The sequence below is a fragment of the Giraffa tippelskirchi genome, chromosome 1 (genome assembly GCF_054371585.1).
Source record: "Giraffa tippelskirchi isolate mGirTip1 chromosome 1, T2T-mGirTip1v1.2.pri, whole genome shotgun sequence".
NCBI lineage: Eukaryota > Metazoa > Chordata > Mammalia > Artiodactyla > Giraffidae > Giraffa > Giraffa tippelskirchi.
In genome coordinates this window covers 14,474,486-14,497,270 of record NC_137275.1, presented here as the reverse complement: position 1 = coordinate 14,497,270, position 22,785 = coordinate 14,474,486, and the positions used below count along the sequence as shown (strand labels likewise).

General features: G+C 39.7%; 2 protein-coding genes across 9 annotated transcripts in view; both read right to left on the bottom strand.

Annotated features, from left to right (window-relative positions):
- LOC145542309 (17-beta-hydroxysteroid dehydrogenase 13) overlaps window positions 1-17,968 on the bottom strand; it is a 41,471-nt gene extending 23,503 nt beyond the window's left edge. For 2 of the 6 annotated variants that reach the window (XR_014079757.1, XM_081580846.1), the window contains exons 1-4: window positions 6,915-7,833; window positions 3,609-3,716; window positions 2,436-2,567; window positions 1,060-1,166 (exon numbers count right to left, since the gene is read on the bottom strand). Coding sequence is in view for 4 of the 6 variants with exons in the window: in XM_081580846.1 (XP_081436972.1) it covers window positions 1,060-1,166; window positions 2,436-2,567; window positions 3,609-3,716; window positions 6,915-7,124 (557 nt within the window). In the remaining 2 variants the exon portion in view is untranslated. Of the gene's footprint in view, window positions 1-1,059; window positions 1,167-2,435; window positions 2,568-3,608; window positions 3,717-6,914; window positions 7,834-9,280; window positions 11,738-17,569 lie in introns of those variants that run through there. The other 4 variants (XM_081580872.1, XR_014079778.1, XM_081580863.1 and 1 more) reach the window with 4 other exon arrangements.
- Window positions 17,969-19,391: 1,423 nt separating this feature from the next.
- Window positions 19,392-22,785, bottom strand: part of HSD17B11 (hydroxysteroid 17-beta dehydrogenase 11) — a 39,430-nt gene continuing 36,036 nt past the window's right edge. For 2 of the 3 annotated variants that reach the window (XM_081580811.1, XM_081580832.1), the window contains one exon: window positions 19,392-20,110. In XM_081580811.1, the coding sequence (XP_081436937.1) occupies window positions 20,020-20,110 (91 nt within the window). In that variant the 3' untranslated portion in view covers window positions 19,392-20,019. Of the gene's footprint in view, window positions 20,111-21,700; window positions 22,533-22,785 lie in introns of those variants that run through there. The other variant, XM_081580822.1, reaches the window with a different exon arrangement.

Below are 22,785 nucleotides of genomic sequence, written 5' to 3'. Positions count from 1 at the left end.
TGTAGTCTGCCAGGTTCCTCTGTCCATGGGATTTTCGAGACTAGAATACTGGAGTGGGTTGCCATTTTCTTCTCCAGGGGATCTTCCCAACCCAGGATCGAACCCTCGTCTCCTACATTGGCAGGTAGATCTTTATCACTGAGCCACCATGGAAGCCCGTGTCCTTGGTAGAGCATGGAATACACTATCTGCATCTTTAATATGGTAGAGGCTTTTCCTCAGTCTTTCTCTCTCTTTCTCTGCCTCCCTCTCTCTCTCACACACACAGTCTCTCATGACACAAGCACACTGGAAAATGTTTTGATCCAGCAGCCACTCTGTTTAGCTTTTCTTGGGCACAAGGGCCATTGCACAGACTTATGTTCATTTGGACTTATCTGTATGTTTTGCTTCTTAGCCTGTGAATTCCTTATTTCTTTTATGAACATCTACTCATTCCAGGATACAATGGAAACATGCTTGGCAATACTCTTTTCTTTCATTGCTATGCAGAGGAGTTTTCAGAAATTTAAAAATATTTTAAATGATGATGAATTTCATTATTTTAGGGGAAGTCATTTTTAAGAGTTTATTCCAAATTACTATATATATTCTATAAATCCAAATTACCTGCTATGAGATTTCTTTAGTTTTTATTTTTTGCAAGACATTTGATTTTTTGTTGTAAGAAGATTCAAAAATGAATAAAACGTAATTCTATCTCTCTGAAAATAATTAAAAAATGAAATAAATTACCTGTTAGGAAGATTGGAATCTGATGTCTAATAAACCCTTAAAGGGGCTTCTTAGGTAGCACTAGTGGTAAAGAACCAGCTTTTCAATGCAGGAGATGAAAGAGCTACAGGTTCTTCGATCCTTGGGCTGGGAAGATCTCCTGGAGAAGGGCATGGCAACCCATTTCAATATTCTTGCCTGGAGAATACCATGGATAGAGGAGCCTGGTGGGCTACAGTCCATGGGGTCTCAAAGAGTTGGACAGGACTGAAGTGACTTAGCATGGATGCATGCAAATACTTACAAGTGTAAAAATATATAACATTGCTAGAAAGTAATACTTACCAATATGGAATAAGATAAGGAATCACTCCGTGGCCACACACTGAAGCCACTGTGACAATGTGGCCGTGGTTTCTCCTTATCATTGATGGAAGAAGTGCTTTTGTGATCTTCAGAATCATTGCAGAGAGAAAAGTAATAATGACACAGGTGTTAGATTTCCCAACTAGGTAGGTTTTTTTTAATTTAATTGGAGGATAATTACCTTAAAAAACTGTGAAGGTCTTTGCCATATATTGACATGAATCAGCCACAGATGCACATGTGTCCCCTCATCCTGAACCTCCCTCCCACCTCTCTCCCCACCCTATCCCTCTGGGTTGTCCCAGGGCACTGGTTTTGAGAGGCCCTGATTCATGAATTGAACTTGCACTGGTTATCTATTTTACATATGGTAATATACACGTTTCAATGCTATTCTCTCAAATCATCCCAGCCTCACCTTCTCCCACTTCATATATATATATATGAAGTATTACATATTTCTAAACTTGTAAGAGGTTGCCACACCCTTCTCCAGGGGATCTTCCCAGCCTAGGGATCGAATCCGCAGCTCTTTCGTCTGCTCTTTGCATCTGTGTCTCTTTTGCTGCCTTGCATATAGTTTTGTTGTTACCGTAGTGGTTTTATTTTTAAGACAAAATGTCTTTTGAGACAACTTTTGCAATGAAATGAAATATGTGCCAAGATTCCATGATTACTTCTCTATCAGTGATAGAAATGAAAAATTATTGGAATGATTGGTTTAAGCTGACACTGAGTGCTGTGCACTATGTACCACATGGCAAAAACTCATCTTAATATCCCTTTCCTTCTCTTCAGAGGGAATCCATAAAATCTCTTTTATGGATCCAACAATGTTATTAAGGGAAAAACTCAAGAGTTTTCAGAACTGAAAAAATTCCAGATGGTAATCTTATATCTTGTGATTTCTTTGGTTTGTGATTTTAGCTTTCTAACAAGAAGAGTTAAAACCCTCTGTAACTATATCAGTTTCAGTAGAAAAAGTTGAGTCCTATACCGACCCACGGTCATTGGGCAACATGATTAGGTTTAGTATCTCCTGTTTGTAATATTGTGCATCATATATTGATGCCATAGGAAACAAAAAGTATTTTCTTATCTCCAAAAAGCTTTCTGTTTTGTGAGAAATATCAATAATATTTTATGAGAATTTTATAAGGAACTGCTAAACCACATGGACTGCAGCATGCCAGGACGCCTTCTGTCAGAGACACCAATATTTGATGATTGTTGTTTTAAGGCAAAGATATGCAACTGTCCATCCAGAAGGATGTGAACTCAATTATGAATTTCGTGTACCTTAAGAGAAGTTGTCAGACATGCACAACCTAGGGATGTTTCTGACTTACACTCACCCAAAAATGTCCTAAGATGTTGACCTCAAAAGTTTTGGTGATCTCTTCATCCTTTGTACTAAGAAGGTCAGCTGGATATATTACCCCGGCATTATTCACCACGATGGTTACCTCACCAACTTCTTTCCTTACCTTTTGAAATAGAAAGAACAGTCATTGGGTGCATTATAGAATAGAGATAGAAAGTTCTATAAGAAACTCAAAGTTTTGGGACTAATATCACCCAGGGATCAGATTCTTTATTCTATTTGATGAGATCGCTCAGAGTGAAAAAGAGCATTAGCCCAAAGAGTGGTTACCAAGGGAGTACTGTCATAAAACTGGGATAAACTGGTTTTTTAACAGCTAAATTTCATCATAACAGCTAAAGTACACATAGATTTTTTTTTTTTTTTGAAATTTACCAATAAAGTGAAATTAGTGTTTGTGTTGATTAACTGATACATTAATTCTAATCAAACATTTAAAAACTACTAACTGAGTAATACTAGTTTCACCACCTAGGTCATGTGTACTGGCTACACGACCTTGGTCTGACATATCAGTTCTTACCAAATATTTTTAAAGTGCTAATTGGGTAATCTTGGCTTTTCCACCTACTAGCTACATGACCTTCGTCTGACTTCACCTCTTTGAATCTCAATTTGCTCTTCAGTCAAATGAGGTTTATAGAGTTATTGTAGGGATTAAATTAAAGGGTAAAAATGTCTATCAACATGCTTGGTCCATTGTATTTGATATTTACTTTTAAACATTGTTATTATAATCAATATACATTTTCTATAGAAGATTAGATTGGCACCAACATAAAACCCCAAAGAGGAAATAATTAAAGTAAAAAATGAAGAAACTTCTGTAAAGGTGATAGGACTAAAAGGAAAGTCTAGAACATGATCCTTTCCCCTGGTGATAAATCTTTGTTCTTTCACTCTTGCTTGAACTTCTGATCAGAATGAAATTGACTAATAATACGAAACAATAATAATAGGCAGAGTTGAGTGGATCATATGGAAGGAAAAAGTGTATGTTCTTCCTTATAAGCACAGCTACCTCAGTTAGCAGAGGTTAAAAAAAAAAAATCTAATTTAAATTAGGCTGTCATAAAGAACCTTTTCTTATTCCATGTAAAGGGGCATAAAACCATGGGAAGAAATTTGTACCCTGAAGTCTCACCTGGTTTACAGAGCTGTAAATCTCTTCTCTGTTACTGCAGTCTACCACAAACACATGTGTAGTGGCACCTAGTTTTCTGCATTCTGCTGCAGTTTCCTCAACACCATGCTGTAATTGGGAAAAAGCAAATTCTGAAACGTGTAGGTCAGTGAGTAGACAAGAGGGAGAGAGAAAATATCCGAGATTAAATTTTTTCAAAGATTAAAATTCAGGGGACTTCTCTGGTGTCCCATGGTTAAGAATCTGCCTTCCAATGCAGGGGACTCAGGTTCAATCCCTGGTCGAGGAACTAAGATCCCACATGCTGTAGAGCAGCGAAGCCCATGTGTCACAAGTAGAGAAACCCCACCAAAACTAGAGAAAGTTTGCTGCAACAAAAGCCTGTGCAGCCAAAATTAAAAAAAAAAAAATTGAAACAGAATTTCCTCCTTGTTTATGAGCAGATTTCATGAGAGACACTGCTTGACTAATTTGCAGAGGTCATAACCTGGCTTTTCTGCCAGGGAAGTCTCATATTAGTCTCATGTGTTTCCACCTTGTTTTGCTGTATTCTCATAGCTTAAAGAACATGCTTGAAAGATATTGCTCTTTGTGATGTCATGAAGGGAGATGTTTGAGTATGGAGAAGAAAAGAAAAATCAACAGTATATTTACCATATATATGTTGAGCACCAATTATGTAATAGACAGTAAAGAATAAATTCTAAACTAGTGGTAATTTTAAACTTTATACCTCTGCCCATCAGACTTTTCTCGACAATTCTGCTTTAATCCTCTAGAAGGGAAGGAGGAAGAAGGATCCTTATTTGAGAAAACCTTTCATGGAGAGACTATGCTACTACTCTCAGGGGTGTAAGATTATATTCTTCAGGTGTCCTGGAGTGAAAATGGGCAAAGGCCATGGGATGGATTCTTGTCTATGTTACTGCTCTGCACGTAACTCCAGGACATAGAGATAGAGGAACTCATTTCCAGCCTAAATTCAAAGATCTCTTTCCTAAAATAAAGTCACCCTGATGCTTCTTAACCTGCATTTCTGGAAAATTAGCATTCTTTTCAAGTTCTGACATCTGTTGAATTTCATAAAGAAGATTATAAAGTATTTAAAATTATACTTTTTCCTTTCAGAATTTGTTAGCTCTTCTCTGTGATGAAGAGTTAGGATGTCTTGAAAGCCGTTTTGGCATGTTGGGACGTTAGTGGTGTGGTTGTTATTTGGGGCTGTCCCCGAGTGAGTGTTGAGTGGTTTTCCTTTTCCAGTAGGGATGACTAATAATATGAAACAATAACAATAGGCCGAGTTGAGTGGTTTGTATGGAAGGAAAAAGTATATATCCTTCATCCAAGGTCACTGTCCCTCGTAGATTTCTGAGGAGTTTCAGAGGTATAAAGAAGGAGGGCAGGAGACTCTTTCACTGCTTGGGTTTTAGCTGGGAGCTTGCTTGTTGCAGATTACAAGATGACACTCTTTTGTCTCTAGAGTCAAGGTCAGTTGAGAGCTATTAGTAATCAAAGTTTTCATCAGATGCTGAGCTAGAAAACTGCAAGATGTAATGTCTTGTCTTCATAAGCAAAATGCTTGCTTTAACTCCAGCATGTGGTGTGTACTCCACTTGTCACAATTCAGATTTAATGTGAATAAACTGTTAACATGACTTGTTGTGTAAGGCAAAAGAAGCCAGCATAACAGAAAGACAGTTGATAGTTAAAGGAGACCTGAGTTACACTTACAACCTTAGAGTGAATCATGTAATATCTTAAATGTTCAACCATAAAAATTCTAGGACTCAAAGAAACCCTATGAGGCTAGGTGACCCATCCTTCAGGCAGAATCTTAAATAAATCATTTTTACTTCTTATCACTGGGATTTAAAAAATGCATAACAAATGTCAGGTCTTTCTCCCAAAATATACATCTGGACAGATCCAGAGTTTAAATTGCATCAAGCCCTTCTCATGAATTTATACTTATTTATTTATTTTTTTGATAAACACCTGAGAACAGCAAGCAATCATTTTCTCAATTTGTAAATTCTTGTCCTTTTCTTGAAAGTGTATTGAAATCTCTTCAAGGACCAAACTGATGCCAAATAACTTTTATGTGTATCAGCTTATCTATAAGTGCTCATATCTGTTATATAAAAATATATCATTTTTTTGTGTATAATATTATTTACTGAATAGAAAGAACCAGAGAACTAGTTTTCTAAATTCAAAATATATTTCTGAAGGTCTTAAGAAAATAGGTGCCAACTAGACATGTTGGCAAAGAACATTAACATATGGCAACTGAAATTTCACTGTGATTTGTAGAAACACTTACTCTCAAAAAAAAACACTGGATAATTTTTTTCCAATCCTAAAATTCTGTAAACATTTTTTCTGTGAATATTTGCATGGCCGAGTCAGAATTCAAAAGTTTAGGAGACCCTGGACCCTGGCGGTCCAGTGGTTAAGAGTCAGTACTTCCAATGCAAGGGGCATGGGTTCAATTCCTGGTGGGGGAACTAGAATTCTGCATGCCATATGGTGCAGCAAAAACATTTAAAAAATAAGAACAAAGCAAAAGTTTAGGAAAATGATAGAAGATTTCAGTTGTGAGTATTTAATTTAGTGTTTACAAATATCAGTACCAAAAAAACATACAAATGCCCAAGAAAAAGTCTGACGCTCTTCATGGAAGTGTATTAAACATGACTAACATTTCCTATAGCCAGGTATTGTTTTAAGCACTTAAATAGTAATTTTTTTAGTCTTTCTTTCTGTTAAGAGCCAGATGGTAAATATATTAGGATTCTGTGCATGTAAGAGTTGGGCACCAAGAGGTTCTGTTACAAGTTCTTTGTTTTTCATCTGGTTTTTGGCTTGACAGTCCTTTAAAAAATACATCCCTAGCTCAACAGGCTGCTCTGGGAGCAAGTCTGGGCCACTGGCTGTAGTGTGTTAACCCCTGTTCTTGCCCATCCTGTGAGCTGTTATCCCCATTTCAGAGATAAGGAAACAGGCTGGGAGAAATTAAGTGACCATTCAATTTAAACAGTTTGGAAGTAGCCTGGCTCCTGAATCTGTTATCAAACCAGCATATCAGGACACAAAAATCACTGCTAAGGTCTCGGTGAAGTTTTCATCAAACCATCCTGATGCATATGTAGAGTAAGGCTCTAAGAAATGTAGTTAACACACTTAGAAAAAGAAAAATTCCAAGATAAGCAAATGTTAAGTCAAATAATTTTTAAAACACCCATCTCACTTGTGTGGGTCTTCCCTGGTGCATAACTTTAAAAGATGGGCAAATGAATCCAGTACCTTATTAATATCCCACAGAACCAATCTGCTCTTCCGTTTTGCAAATTCATAGGCAGTCTGCCTGCCTATTCCATGCCCGGCTCCTGTAATGAGAACAATCTCCCCAGCCACAGATTTTCTTCTCCGGGGAATGAAAACCTTCACCAAGGATTCCAAGTAGGAGTAAATGATGATGAGCAGAAGCAGAAGGAGATCCAAGATAATCTTCATGGTTCTGCTCTGTACCTTTCTCCTCTGCCTAAGTTCCTGTCTAGTCTCAGCAAAGTGCCCCCCTCTTCAAAGAGCTTCAGGAATGAGCTGTATTCTAGGTGTTGGTGGGGCTGGCTGAAGTAGTGAAGATTTGTAGGCAGGTTTTGGTCACGTGTTCTAATCGGTTAGATACCCGTTGAGCTTTTGAAGTGGGGCCAATTGTTAGTAAAAACTTGGCACAGGGACAAGAAAACTCAAGAGAAGGTACTTGCTGGACTTGCTTTCTGAGAAGCATTTCTGTACTAGGTTTCATCATGTCAATTGAAAAAAAAGATGCACACTCTAAAAGCTGAGTGTGTGTGTCTGTGTTAGTCACTCAGTTGTGTCTGACTCTTTGTGAGCCCATGAACTGCAGCCTGTCAGTCTTCTTTGTCCCTGGGATTTTTCAGGCAAGAATACTAGAATGGGTCGCCATTCCCTTCTCAGGGGATCTTCCCAACCAAGGGATCGAACCTGGGTCTCCCACATTGCAGGTGGATTCTTTACCGTCCACTGAGGACTATAGGCTGACATTACAGCCTGTCAGATAGTACTGTTCCAAAGATGTAAAGTGAAGTTGCTCAGTTGTGTCCGACTCTTTGCGATCCCATAGACTGTAGCCTGCTAGGCTCCTCCTTCAATGGGATTATCCAGGCAAGAATACTGGAGTGGGTTGCCATTTCCTTCTCCAGGAGATCTTCCCACACAGGGATCAAACCTGGATCTCCCACACTACGGGCAGACTCTTTACTGTCTGAGCCACCAGGGGCTTCCCAAAGATGTAAGGAAGTTAAGAAAGTGGTCCAGTGGCTAAGACTCTGTTCCCAGTGCAGAGGGCCTGAGTTTGATCCTTGGTTGGGGAACAAGATCCCACATGCCCACTTGACTTTGCCCTCCAGGATGTCTGGCTCTAGGTGATTGATCATACCATCAGGGTTATCTGGGTCATTAAGATCTTTTTTGTACAGTTATTCTCTGTATTCTTGCCACCTCTTCTTAATACCTTCTGCTTCCATTAGACCCATACCATTTCTGCCCTTAACTGTGCCCATTTTCACATGGAATGTTCCCTTGGTATCTCTATTTTTCTTGAAGAGATCTCTAGTCTTTTCCATTCTATTTTCTTCCTCTATTTCTTTCCATTGTTCACTTAGGAAGGCTTTTTGTCTCTCCTTGCTATTTGGAACTCTGCATTCAGATGGGTTTATTTCTCCTTTGCCTTTCGCTTTTCTTCTTTTCTCAGCTGTTTGGAAGGCCTCCTCAACAACTATTTTGCTTTTTTGCATTTCTTCTTCTTGGGGATGGTTTTGATCCCTGCCTCCTGTACAATGTTACGAACCTCCGTCCATAGTTCTTCAGGCACTCTGTCTTTCATATCTAATCCCTTGAATCTATTTGTCATTTCCACTGTATAATTGTAAAGGATTTGACTTAGGTCATACCTAAATGGCCTAGTAGTTTTCCCTACTTTTTTCAATATAAGTCTGAATTTTACAATAAGGAGTTCATGATCTTAGCCATAGTCAGCTCCTGGTCTTGTTTTTGCTGACTATATAGAGCTTCCCCATCTTTGGCTGCAAAGAAGATAATCAATCTGATTTCAGTATTGACCATCTGGTGATGTCCATGTGTAGAGTCACTTTTGTGTTGTTGGAAGAGGGTGTTTGCTATGACCAGTGTGTTCTCTTAGCAAAACTCTGTTAGCCTTTGCCCTGCATCATTCTGTACTCCAAGGCCAAATGTGCCTGTGACTCCAGGTATCTCTTGACTTTCTACTTTTGCTTTCCAGTCCTCTATGATGAAAAGGATATCTTTTTTTGGTGTTAGTTCTAGAAGGTCTTGTAGGTCTTCATAGAACTGTTCAACTTCAGCTGTTCAACCCACAAATTGGAGAACAATTAAACCCAAAAATTCTCATACTGTTACAAAAGTTCTAGGGCTCACAACAGATTTCCCAACCTGGCAAAAGGACTGAGAACCCCCAGGGAATTTGGCTTTGAAGGCCAGTGGGATTTGATTACAGAACTTCCATCGGACTGGGGAAACAGAGACTCTTGGAGGGCACAAACAAAACCCCATGTGCACCAGAACCCAGGAGAAAGGAGCAGTGACTTTACGGGAGACTGAACCAGACTTGCCTGTGAGTGTTCAGGAGTCTCTGGTGGAGGCATGTGTCAACAGTGGTCTGCTGCAGGGTCAGGAACACTGACTGCAGCAGTCCTGGGAAGTGCTAAGTCCTTTTGGAGGAGGTCACCATTACCCCACCATAGTTTGGCCTCAGGTCAACCTACAGGGAAGGAACACAGCTCCACCCATCAGCAGAAAAATGGATTAAAGATTTACTGAGCATGGCCTTGCCCATAAGAGCAAGACCCAGTTTCCCCCACAGCCAATCCCTCCCATCAAGAAGCTTCCATAAGCCTTTTATCCTTATCCATCAGAGGGCAGATAGAATGAAAACCACAATCACAGAAAACTAACCAAACTGATCACATGGATCACAGCCTTGTCTACTCGATGAAACTATGAGCCAACCATGAACAGTATGAAAAGGCAAAGAGATATGCCTCTGAAAGATGAACTCCCTAGGTCGGTAGGTGCCCAATATGCTACTAGAGAGGAGTGGAGAAATAACTCCAGAAGAAATGAAGAGGCTGAGCCAAAGCAGAAACAAAGCCCAGTTGTGGATGTGTCTGGTGGTGCGAGTAAGGTCTGGTGCTGTAAAGCACAATATTGCATAGTAACCTGGAATGTTAGATCCATGAATCAAGGTAAATTGGAAGGGGTCAAATAGGAGTTGGCAAGAGTGGACACTGACATTTTAGGAATCAGTGAACTAAAATGGATAGATATGGGCAAATTTAATTTATATAACCAATATATCTACTTACTATGGGCAAGAATCCCTTAGAAGAAATGGAGTAACCCTCATAGTCAACTAAGACCTGATGCAGTCAAATAAATAAATAAAAGACTGATATGTTGTTAAACAAACAAACAAAAAGCTCCAAAGAGGTAAGGAGGAGCCAATAGGTATGTGTTAGTTACTCAATCATGTCCGACCCTTTGTGACACCAGGGACTGTAGCCTCCTGTTAGGCTTCTCTGTCCATGGAATTCTCCAAGCAAGAATACTGGAGTGGGTAGCCATTCCCTTCTCCAGGGGATCTTCCGGACCCAGGAATAAAACCCACATTTCCTGCATTGCAGGCAGATTCTTTACCATCTGAGCCACCAGGGAAGTTGTAGGTATAGAGTAGGATAATCAAATAGTTTAGAAATCCCACTGTTGATGTTCAGCAGCTGAGTCATGTCTGACTCTTTGTGACCCCATGGACTGCAGCACGCCAGGCTTCCCTGTCCTTTACCATCTCCCGGAGCTTGCTCAAACTCATGTCCATTGAGTCGGTGATGCCATGCAACTATCTCATCCTCTGTCATCCCCTTCTCCTCCCACCTTCAATCTTGCCGAGCATCGGGGTCTTTCCCGATGAGTCAGTTCTTTACATCAGGTGGCCAAAGTACTGGAGTTTCAGCTTCAGCATCAGTCCTTCCAATGACTATTCAGGACTGATTTCCTTTAGAATGTACTGGTTGGATCTCCTTGCAGTCCAAGGGACTCTCAAGAGTCTTCTCCAACACCACAGTTCAAAAGCATCAATTCTTCGGTAGTCAGCCTTTTTATAGTCCAACTCTCACATCCACACATGACTACTGGAAAAACCACAGCTTTGACTGTACTGACCTTTGTCAGCAAAGTAATGTCTCTGCTTTTTAATATGCTGTCTAGGTTGGCCATAGTTTTGTTATTATAGGCATACACAGTGGCCTGACTCAGGGAGCCCTGTCTGGCCCCCTCTGCCTGACCTCTGGGCTAGGGTGCCTTTGTTTGGCTCACAGGGAGATAGCCTGGCCCTGCTTACCTGTGAAGGGCTGTAAGGAAGTGAAACTAGCATATCTCCCTGCCTGAGACATGTCATTCTAGGAGATATTTGCAAGAATGACATGGTCTTTTTCTTTGTTTCCTCACCTCCCCGCCCTGCTCCCCCATCTCTGATCTATAAAAGTACCTGGCATCCAGGCCCTGGGAAAATGGTCACTTTGAGGTGCTAGCCTGCCACTTTCTTAGTCAACTGGCTTTCCAATTGACTCAATACCTATCTCGGATTTATTGGCCTGTCATGGGGCAAGCAGAACCAGCTTGGACTTGGTCACAATACTGTTAGAATGAGCACTGTACAGATGAAGAAACTGATGGCAAGAAAAGTGAAGTGACTTGCCAAAGTCACATAACCAGTAAGAGGCTGAGTTAGGGGACTTCTCTGGTGGTCCAGTGGCTGAGACTCTGCCCTTTCCCAACGCAGGGGGTCTGAGTTCAATCCCTGGTTAGGGAACTAGATCCCACATGCCAAAACTAAGACTTCATGCAGCCAGAAAAATAAGCAAATAAATTTTCAAAAAATAAATAAATAAAAGTTTTATAAAAAGGGGGGTTGAACTAGGATTCAAACTCAGGAAGTCAGATTGCAGAGCCCCTACTTTTAACTTAAACCAACTAGTTATAACCAACCAGCCAAATGATTCTCAACCAAGGATACTTTTGTCCCAAAGGAGACAATTTGCCATGACTCTTACAGACATTATTGGTTGTCACACCCAGGCCTGCTAGTGGCCTTGAGTGGGTAAGGCCAGGCAGGCTGCTAAACATACAATCCACAGTCAGCCCTGAGCTTTGAAGGAAAGAGTTTTCCAGCCCCAAGTGTCCGTAGTTCTGAGGTTCAGACATCTTGACCTAGGCTATACCATATTGCATCGGAGAGAGTATAATCGACTCTTTAAGTTTTAATCCTGAGTGTATTCATAAAAAAGAGTACTTGATTCTATCAGTCGGCATGCAGGTTTAAAATGTTAATGTTAGTCGCTCAGTCATGTCCGACTCTTTGCGACCCCATGGACTACAGCCCTCCAGGCTTCTCTGTCCATGAAACTCTCCAGGCAAGAATACTGGAGTGGGTACCCAGTCCCTTCTCCAGAGGATCTTTCTGATCCAGGGATTGAACCCGGATCTCCCTCATTGCAGGCGGATCCTATATCATCTGAGGCACCAGGGAAGTGATGTTTATATGGAGTCATGTTTAAATATCAACATAAGTGATTTAATCAAACCTAATGCTGGCTACCGGAGAAGGCAATGGCGACCCACTCCAGTACTCTTGCCTGGAAAATCCCATGGACGGAGGAGCCTGGTAGGCTGCAATCCATGGGGTCTCGAAGAGTCGGACATGACTGAGCAACTTCACTTTCACTTTTCACTTTCATGCATTGGAGAAGGAAATGGCAACCCACTCCAGTGTTCTTGCCTGGAGAATCCCAGGGATGGAGGAGCCTGGTGGGCTGCTGTCTATGGGGTTGCACAGAGTTGGACACAACTGAAGCGACTTAGCAGCAGCAGCAGCAGCAATGCTGGCTACAACATCTGGAATCTGTTTTCAGGTTGTATGTCTATAAGTTCAATGTTTCACTTAGCATACTCACACCATGCAAATTCATATACTATTAATATACTGCTGAAAGGCATGTTAAAAATATACAAGCCACTCCTGTAGCTCAATTCCAGGAAAATAAGCGACCCAATCAAAAAATGGGCCAAAGAACTAAACAGACATTTCTCCAAAGAAGACATACAAATGGCTAACAAACACATGAAAAGATGCTCAACATCACTCATTATCAGAGAAATGCAAATCAAAACCACAATGAGGTAGCATCTCACGCCGGTCAGAATGGCTGCTATCAAAAAGTTTACAAACAATAAATGCTGGAGAGGGTGTGGAGAAAAAGGAACACTCTTACACTGTTGGTGGGAATGCAAACTAGTACAGCCACTATGGAGGACAGTGTGGAGATTCCTTAAAAAACTGGAAATAGAACTGCCATATGACCCAGCAATCCCACTGCTGGGCATACACACCGAGGAAACCAGAATTGAAAGAGACACATGTACCCCAATGTTCATCGCAGCACTGTTTACAATAGCCAGGACATGGAAGCAACCTAGATGTCCATTAACAGACGAATGGATAAGAAAGCTGTGGTACATATATACAATGGAATATTACTCAGCTATTAAAAAGAATGCATTTGAACCAGTTCTAATGAGGTGGATGAAACTGGAGCCTATTATACACAGGGAAGTAAGTCAGAAAGAAAAACACCAATGCAGTATATTAACGCATATATATGGAATTTAGAAAGATGGTAACGATGACCCTATATTAGAGACAGCAAGAGAGACACAGATGTAAAGAACAGACTGTTGGACTCTGTGGGAGAAGGAGAGGGTGGGATGATTTGAGAGAATAGCATTGAAACATGTATATTATCATATGTGAAACAGATTGCCAGTCCAGGTTTGATGCATGAGGCAGGGTGCTCAGGGCTGGTGCACTGGGATGATCCTGAGGGATGGGATGGAGAGGGAGGTAGGAGGGAGGGTCAGGATGGGGAACACATGTACACCCATGGCTGATTCATGTGAATGTATGGCAAACCACCACAATATTGTAAAGTAATTAGCCTCCAATTAAAATTAAAAAAATGTATAATAAGTTTAGATTCTTTTACCTACTGGGGTGTTTGTATTATTCAAGAATTAAGAAGGTTTGAGGAAGTGAAAATCACCTTGTTAATGTTACTTAGTTCACATTATGCTCAAATAGTTTGTATGCCAAGAAATTTCATTCAGTCTGAGATCACTTGGAAAATGGCATTTTATTTATATTTTCCTATCTTGAGTCAGAATGTTCATATTCCTCAAAGAAAGAGTGCTACTTTCTCAACAATGCTAGTAACATAGAATCTACCCCTTGCTTCTCTTGTTTTTTAAGTTTTGGAGATTTGTTTTTTGCGTGTCTTATGACATCATTGGCTTCATTTCAATGAATTTTCATAGCAAGTAAAAATGTTTAGTTTACTCTGATCACGTTTTACAGTAGTTTTTTTTTCTTACTGATATGAATGAAGGTACATCAAGTTTATCTTTAATTTGTCTTCACATTACATTTTAGGGTGAGTTGTTTTTGGGAAAATTTTCCCGAGTAAACTAACACCATCTATAACAATTAGATTCTTATTAAACTGAAATATTTTTTGAATTTTGTCTGTTTTTTTCTTTTTCCTCTTCAGTGAATATCCCTCTTGAGAGCCACCCCTCTGACTTCCCATTTTAGATATGTGATGATTTTTACACAGGTAATAATAACCAGAAAGGGGAAAAGATGGAATAGCATAACTAGTATATTTATAATTTGGAAGGCAGATTATAATGATGTTAATATTAACCATAGCATTTACATAGCAAAAGAAAGTGAAGGAAAGGTGAATGTGGAAAGAATATTGGCAGAGGCATCATCCAGGTTGGATTTTTCCTCCTGAGCAGAGCCATTCTGTGGGTGCTGAGGAATTTCACTTGTGCTCCATAAAGCTCAGAAGTGTTGATATGATATAGTAATTGATGACAGGTAGGTGATATGTAAAGAAAGGTCAACAGGGACTTCCTTGGTGGTCCCGTGATTAAGAATCAAGGGATGCTGTTTCGATCCTTGGTGGGAAAACTAAGATCCCACATGCCAATGGGCAACTAATCCTGTGAGTCACAACTAGAGAAGCCCTATGCAGCCAAATAAATGAATAAGAAAAATTAACACTAAAAGCCATTATTTCTTTGGGTGCCATAAAATGAAGTTATGAGATCTGTGTACAACATTTTAATCCTGTTTAGTCTAGCTATTGTACTCTGCTTAGTAGAAATTTAAGAATATAATCTCTTCAAATAAATACTTTTCTTTTTCTTTCTAGAAGGGTTCATTAGATCATCATCAAGGATTCTGTATACTGCCAAATTGATAAAGCAGTATTAGGTAGTCTTAAAGATCATGTCAACTTACCTTGAGGCTGCAAACAAATCTCTAATTCAGACCTCATATACAGCCTCAGAATATTTTTGGTTTATAAAACCTCTCACTTCATCTCTATAAATCAGTCCTACTCCTTTCCCTGTAGTAACAAAGAAATGCTCCTGATCACTATAGTTTGCCTCTCCACCATCTTTCCCTGGTGGCTCAGTGGTAAAGAACCCTCCTGCCAATGCAGGAGATATGGGTTTGATCCTTGGGTTGGGGAGATCCCCTGGAGGAGGGCATGGCAACCCACTCCAGTATTCTTGCCTAGAAAATTCCACAGACAGAGGAGCCTGGAAGACTACAGTTCATGGGGTTGCACAATGTCAGACATGAGAGCATGCATGCACATGCAAATCTATCACCCAGTCTGGCAGAAGAAGCTCTTAATTGCTCCCCTTCCCTGAGCAAGATACTTATTAGCCATTTACTCATCAGCCAAACTCATGTTGAGGAGGTCTTGAGGGTCAAGCTCAACCCTTTTCTTTGCCCTGATTCCCTACTATTTCTAATCCTTTTTCATTAAGTGTAGATTTCTGGAAGGTGAGAATGGTAGTATGGGGCAGGGGCAGGGCTTTGGCGGCGGTGGGGCAGGGAATGAAAAAGAGTGTTTATGAAGTAAGCACGGGAATATTCTCCAAGGGAATAGGGGAGAGGCTGGTGAGTCCCAGAAGTCCCATGGCAGGGCCCAGCATGACAGCAAGAGCTCAGAGAAAGGTGTGTCCAGGGAGGGGAGTTCCCTGGCACAGTCAGGATTTCTGCACCTTGCAAAGGACAGAGCCATCAGTCATCAAGGTCCCAGTTACAACCACAGGGTACCATGACAGTTGACAATTAGGAGTCTTTCCCCATTCATCTTAAGACAAAGTAAGCCTTTTGGATTTTGGCATGACCCTTACAAGTAGCCTGGTTGATGGCTGAAATGGATTTTCCCATTAAACTGTTGAGAAGTAGGTTCAGAGTTAGGGCTGCTGCTGTTTAGTAGCTTCAGTCGTATCCGACTCTTTGTGATCCCATGGACTGTCACCCATCAGACTCCTCTGTCCGTGGGATTTCTCAGGCAAGAATACTGGAGTGGGTTACCATTTCCTTCTCCAGGGGATCTTCCTGACCCCGCATCTCTTACGTCTCCTGCATTGGCAGGTGGGTTCTTTACCACTAAGCCACCAGGGAGGCCATCAGAGTTAGGACTAACTTTATTCAAATAACAAGAAAGGCTTCAGACTTAGAGTCACAGCAGTAATTGCCTGGTGGACCGAGGCAAGCTTTTTAAATAAAAACACACAGGGAACAACATTCAGAACCCCTGCCACATCCCTTCACCTTCCAGACTCTGAGGTTCTTCTGGGAACCTCCTCACTACTGCCTATGACACAGGATTGTCAGGGGATTAAATGGCAAAGTGTATCTAGGATGTGGCTAGCATTCAATACAAGAGATTGATTACCATTCTGTCAGCATAATATCCAAGAAGTACCCCACAGAAGAGACAAGTAGTACTTATTTCTCACAATGGTCAATGCCAAAATTCGTCCAAGGGTTAATTTCAGACAATTGTGTTAAAAGCCAACGCACGTTTATTATGAAAGAGGAAACTTAGTACATTTTGGGCCTCAGTTCCTTTACTGAAACTTGAGTAAAGGCTTTCTCCTAGTCTGCTGAAAATTGCCTCTTAGCAACCTGGAACAAGTAATCTAAAGAATAAACAATCTATTTCAAAATGAGTTAGAAGATGACTATAAAAGACTCTCCAACTTCTAGTGTCTTTCTCTGTTAACATGATAGGATCTTATTAAATATATAAATTCTGCCAATTCTCAGATATTGCAGTATAAAGCATGGAGAGGACCCTAAGTTACAATATTCAAATATAATGATGTTTTTGGAAAGTAGGCATTTGATTCAGATATGTATTTATATCAGTTAAACATAGAATGACCTAAATCAAATCCCTTATGATTACACATTGGAAGTGAGAAATAGATTTAAGGGACTAGATCTGACAGAAAGAGTGCCTGAAGAATCATGGACAGAGGTTCGTGACACTGTACAGGAGATAGGGATCAAGACCATCCCCAGGAAAAAGAAATGCAAAAAAGCAAAATGGCTGTCTGAGGAGGCCTTACAAATAGCTGTGAATAGAAGAGAAGAGAAAAGCAAAGGAGAAAAGGAAAGATATACCCATTTGAATGCAGAGTTCCAAAGAATAGCAAGGAGAGATAAGAAAGCCTTTTTCAGCGATCAATGCAAAGAAATAGAGGAAAACAATAGAATGAGAAAGACTAGAGAGCTCTTCAAGAAGATTAGAGATACCAAGGGAACATTTCATGCAAAGATGGGCTCAATAAAGGACAGAAATGGTAGGGACCTGACAGAAGCAAAAGATATTAAGAAGAAGTGGCAAGAATACACAGAACTGTACAAAAAAGATCTTCATGACCCAGATAATCACGATGCTGTGATCACTCACCTACAGCCAGACATCCTGGAATGTGAATTCAAGCGGGCCTTAGGAAGCATCACTACAAACAAAGCTAGTGGAGGTGATGGAATTCCAGTTGAGCTATTCCAAATCCTAAAAGATGACGCTGTTAAAGTGCTGCACTCAGTATGTCAGCAAATTTGGAAAACTCAGCAGTGGCCACAGGACTGGAAAAGGTCAGTTTTCATTCCAATCCCAAAGAAAGGCAATCCAAAGAATGCTCAAACTACTGCACAATTGCACTCATCTCACATGCTAGTAAAGTAATGCTCAAAATTCTCCAAGCCAGGCTTCAGCAATACGTGAACCGTGAACTTCCAGATGTTCAAGCTGGTTTTAGAAAAGGCAGAGGAACCAGAGATCAAATTGCCAACATCCGCTGGATCACTGAAAAAGCAAGAGAGAAAAACATCGATTTCTGCTTTATTGACTATGCCAAAGCCTTTGACTGTGTAGATTACAATAAACTGTGGAAAATTCTGAAAGAGATGGGAATACCAGACCACCTGACCTGCCTCTTGAAAAACCTGTATGCAGGTCAGGAAGCAACAGTTAGAAATGGACATGGAACAACAGACTGGTTCCAGATAGGAAAAAGCTGTATACTGTCACCCTGCTTATTTAACTTATATGCAAAGTGCATCATGAGAAACACTGGGCTGGAGGAAGCACAAGCTGGAATCAAGATTGCTGGGAGAAATATCAATAACCTCAGTTATGCAGATGACACGACCCTTATGGCAGAAATTGAAGAGGAACTAAAGAGCCTCTTGATGAAAGTGAAAGAGGAGAGTGAAAAAGTTGGCTTAAAGCTCAACATTCAGAAAACTAAGATCATGGCATCTGGTCCCATCACTTCATGGCAACAGATGGGCAAACAGTGGAAACAGTGGCTGACTTTATTTTTTTGGGCTCCAAAATCACTGCAGATGGTGATTGCAGCCATGAAATTAAAAGACGCTTACTCCTTGGAAGGAAGGTTATGACCAACCTAGATAGCATATTAAAAAGCAGAGACATTACTTTGCCGACAAAGGTCCGTCTTAGTCAAGGCTATGGTTTTTCCAGTAGTCATGTATGGATGTGAGAGTTGGACTATAAAGAAAGCTGAGCACAGAAGAATTGATGCTTTTGAACTGTGGTGTTGGAGAAGACTCTTGAGAGTCCCTTGGACTGCAAGGAGATCCAACCAGTCCATCCTAAAGAAGATCAGTCCCGGGTGTTCATTGGAAGGTCTGATGTTGAAGCTGAAACTCCAATCCTTTGGCCACCTGATGCGAGGAGCTGACTCATTTGAAAAGACCCGGATGCTGCTGAGGGCAGGAGGAGAAGGGGACGACAGAGGATGAGATGGTTGGATGGCATCACCCACTCAATGGACATGAGTTTGGGTGGGCTCCAGGAGTTGGTGTTGGACAGGGAGGCCTGGTGTGCTGCAGCTCATGGGGTCGCAAAGAGTTGGACATGACTGAGCGACTGAACAGAACTGAACTGAAACATAGAATATAGTTTAACAGTAATTGTGTTTTGATTCTCTGTATTCGAAGAAGTTAGTTGATGAGAAAGAGGGAGAGATTTATTGTAGAAATGATACCTCAGTTGAAATTTCCTTATATGTTATAGAACCTATGGTATGTGTGTGTTAGTGGAGAAGAAAATGGCAACCCACTCCAACTTTCCTTAAACAAATTTCCAGATACTAAAAAGAGAAGAAAATAAATAAAAGACTGTGATAACATAATCCATTTTCCTTTCATTTGAAGGTTAAGCTGTGTTATGCTCAAAATAAAATGATAGAAACACCAAAAGCTGAGTTCAATTCATTTATTATTGCGGCCACTTATGGGTACATTTTCCCAATTCTTTGTTCCCATTGATGCTTTTATACTTGCAACACATATTTATCTCCGTTTTCCCTGTGCTGAAATGTTTGTCATGGGAATATGAGGTATTTCTCAGAAAACAGAGGAGTAAGGTGTAGGATGAGATGTTTGGGCAGTATTTCTTACATCACATGAAATTCATTATGAAATGCCACTAGATACAGTCCTTATTACATTTAGCGAGCTTGAAATTTCTGTTTTTGATGTAGAATAGAAAAGGGAATGTGCATTATATAAAAATTCAATGTAATTAAAAATAAAAATATATCTTAAATATTCACATTACATACCTTGCAAAGCCTTCAATGAGTCACAAAATCTTAGAAATTATTATAAAACTGTTTCTCTTTTTCTCCATTTCCCCACAAAATCAGTTCCTAATATACTTCTGTGTATTATATGAAATTAGGACCTGCCAGAGCCTCAAAAGGTGATATTGAAGAAAAAAAAAGTTAATTAGGAAAAGCAGGTACTTTTAAAAACATTAAAATTCTGACTAATATTAGGTGAAATCAACCGAAACCTGGTAAATCAGTTTTTAAGAAACTTAAGCACTTATTTTCCTTTCATTTTATATCCAATAACTGCATCAAACCTAATATCAATCTTTCGTTTTAAAATTGCCAGGAAACGCTCAGGAAGGATCCTAAAAGAAAGATACACAAAAATAATTAGGAAATTAATATTAAGTGCATTTGTAAAATATCTTTAAGAATACTTATATTAAAAAACCAGAATACTTATATTTATCATATATCATGCCCATGTTAAATAAGATTAAGAACGTTAACTCTGAGTCACTATTATGTGTTCTTTCCAAAGAAATCCAATTCGTTTTGAAAAGGAAAAGAGAAGAGGTTTAGGCTTCTTTAGGGTAAGAGTGACTTGAAAGATTTAGCCTTCAAAATAAATATACTTGAATATTTTTAAAAATATCTAAAAGACAAGGTGGATAGAACTGAATAGTTCAGATGCTAAAGGCTCGTAAAAAAAAACCTGACATTGGAAAGGAGGTAAGAATAGGGACTAATTTTCTACTTCGTAATTCAGAAACTATTAAAATGTTCTACTAAGACACCAAAGAAGCAGAATTGCTAAAAGAAAATGTAGACAATGTACTCGGTTTTGAACATAGTACTGAACAAGTTATTTAATAGAAGAGCTGAAATTCCTTCCATGTAAACAAAAGAATTAGCACCTATGCCACAGTGTTCTTGTGAAGAATCGATGTGTTAACATAAAATGCTGGCTCATGTTGGTGTATGGCAGAAACCAATACAATACTGTTAAGCAATTATCCTCCAATTAAAAATAAATAAATTAAAAAATATATAAAATGCTTTAAACAGTGATGGACACAGAGTAGGTTTAATTTTTTTCTCTCTACCCTACACTTAAGAATACTGAGGAACTTGTCACATTCCAATGAGTCTGAGAGAAACTAAACAGAATATGTAAGTCAGTGTAACTATATACAGACATCTGCTTAGATGGAATTAAAACAAGGTTTGAAAACTGAGCGCCAAACATTCACAGTCGGAGGAAAATCAGGGCAATACTAATAGTAGTGATAATTACAATGATAGTAGCATCAATATATAAATATGTATTTTTATCGTATACTAGATATTTCAAATGCATTATTCTGTTTATTCCTCACAGCCCTGCAAAGTCTTGTTGTCTCCATATGACAGATGAAGAAATTGAGCTTCAAAAAAGCTAGATAACTCATCCATGTTCATGCAGCGAGCAAGTTATAAAAACACAGCTTCATCTAACTCTAGAACACAAACTGTGAATCTCTATGCTAAAGATCTAGCTAAACTTTATTTATTTAATCAACAAACAGACATTTTGATGCCTCTTATGTGACAACCTGTCTAGCTAATTCTGGTGGCTCAGTGGTCAAGAATCTGTCTGCCAATGCAGGAGACACATGAGACTTGAGATTGATCTCTGGGTTGGGAAGATCCTCGGAGTAGGAAACAGCAACCCACTCCAGTATTCTTGCCTGGGAAATTCCATGGACAGAGTCTGGAGGGCTACAGTCCGTGGGGTCTCAAAAGAGTCAGACACGACTTAGTGATTAAACAACAACAAACGTGTCCATTAACTCTTCAAAGTGTGAGGATACAGTGATGAAAACCAGGCAAAATTCCTTCTCTCAGAGAGTTACATTCTAAAGGACTGTATCACTGAGCGCTTACGTAATACAAGAGTAATGCAAAACACTTCACAGGTTTTAACTCATTTATTCACCAAGAAGACCCTTGAGTTTTACTATCTAAACTTTAAGGTAGTTTCAACCACAGTTCCTAGCAGAAGGGGGTTAAAAAGCCTGACACAAGCCACTTGTGCTTTTGATCTCTTGGATTTTTGTTTTTGACTCTATGTGAGTAACTCTCAGTGTATGATCTTTGAACCAAATGCCTGCAACAACTGCCTGTTGAAATAAGAGATTTCTGGATCCCAACTCAAACATCTTATATTAAAATCTCTAGAGGTAAGAACCAGGTATCTATTTTTTAAACTGACTTCCCAAGTGATCTATGTCACGGAAGCCTGACTCTAGGGACAGGCAGCAAGAGAGTTTTTTCCCCTCTGACCTAAGTCAACTCTTCACTTTCCCCTTAACCAGCCTCATCAGCACACAGTCTTCCCAGAAAAGTAACAGGGCAATGTGTTACGAGACATTCTTTAAACCAGCAGTTTCCAACCTTGGCTGTACATTGGCTGTACAACATACATTGTACATTCGCTGGAAGGTTGTATCTCTCAGAGACCAGGCCACACTACAGACCATTAGATAAAAATCTTGGGAGCAAGTGTCACGTGTTGGCATTTTTTTAAAAGTCCCAGGTGAATTCCAATGGTACCAAAGTTGAAAGCTACTGCTCCAAAGAAATGCTTCTCATATTTGAATACACATACAGATCACCTGTGGGTCTTACTAAAATGCAAATTCTGATTTGGGGAATCAGGAGATTCTGCATTGCAAACAAACTCCCAGGTGATGCTGAGGCTGCTGGTCCATGGGCCAAATCTGAAGTAGCAAGTCTCAAGGGTCTCTAAAATTATAAAAGATAATTTAGCAATTCCTTCAGTATAAAAGATTATTTAGCAGTATGCTTCAGTATAATTTTGCACAAAGTAAGAGCTCAGTGATTATCTGTTGTATATTTAAAATGAATGTCTAAAACTTGACTATGATCTCCTCTAATATCAATGTCACATAATTCCATTATGTAATAATGCTTAAAAATTACCCTCCTTCATATGCATTCATTCATGATAGGACTTCCAGAAATATACAAACTTCTT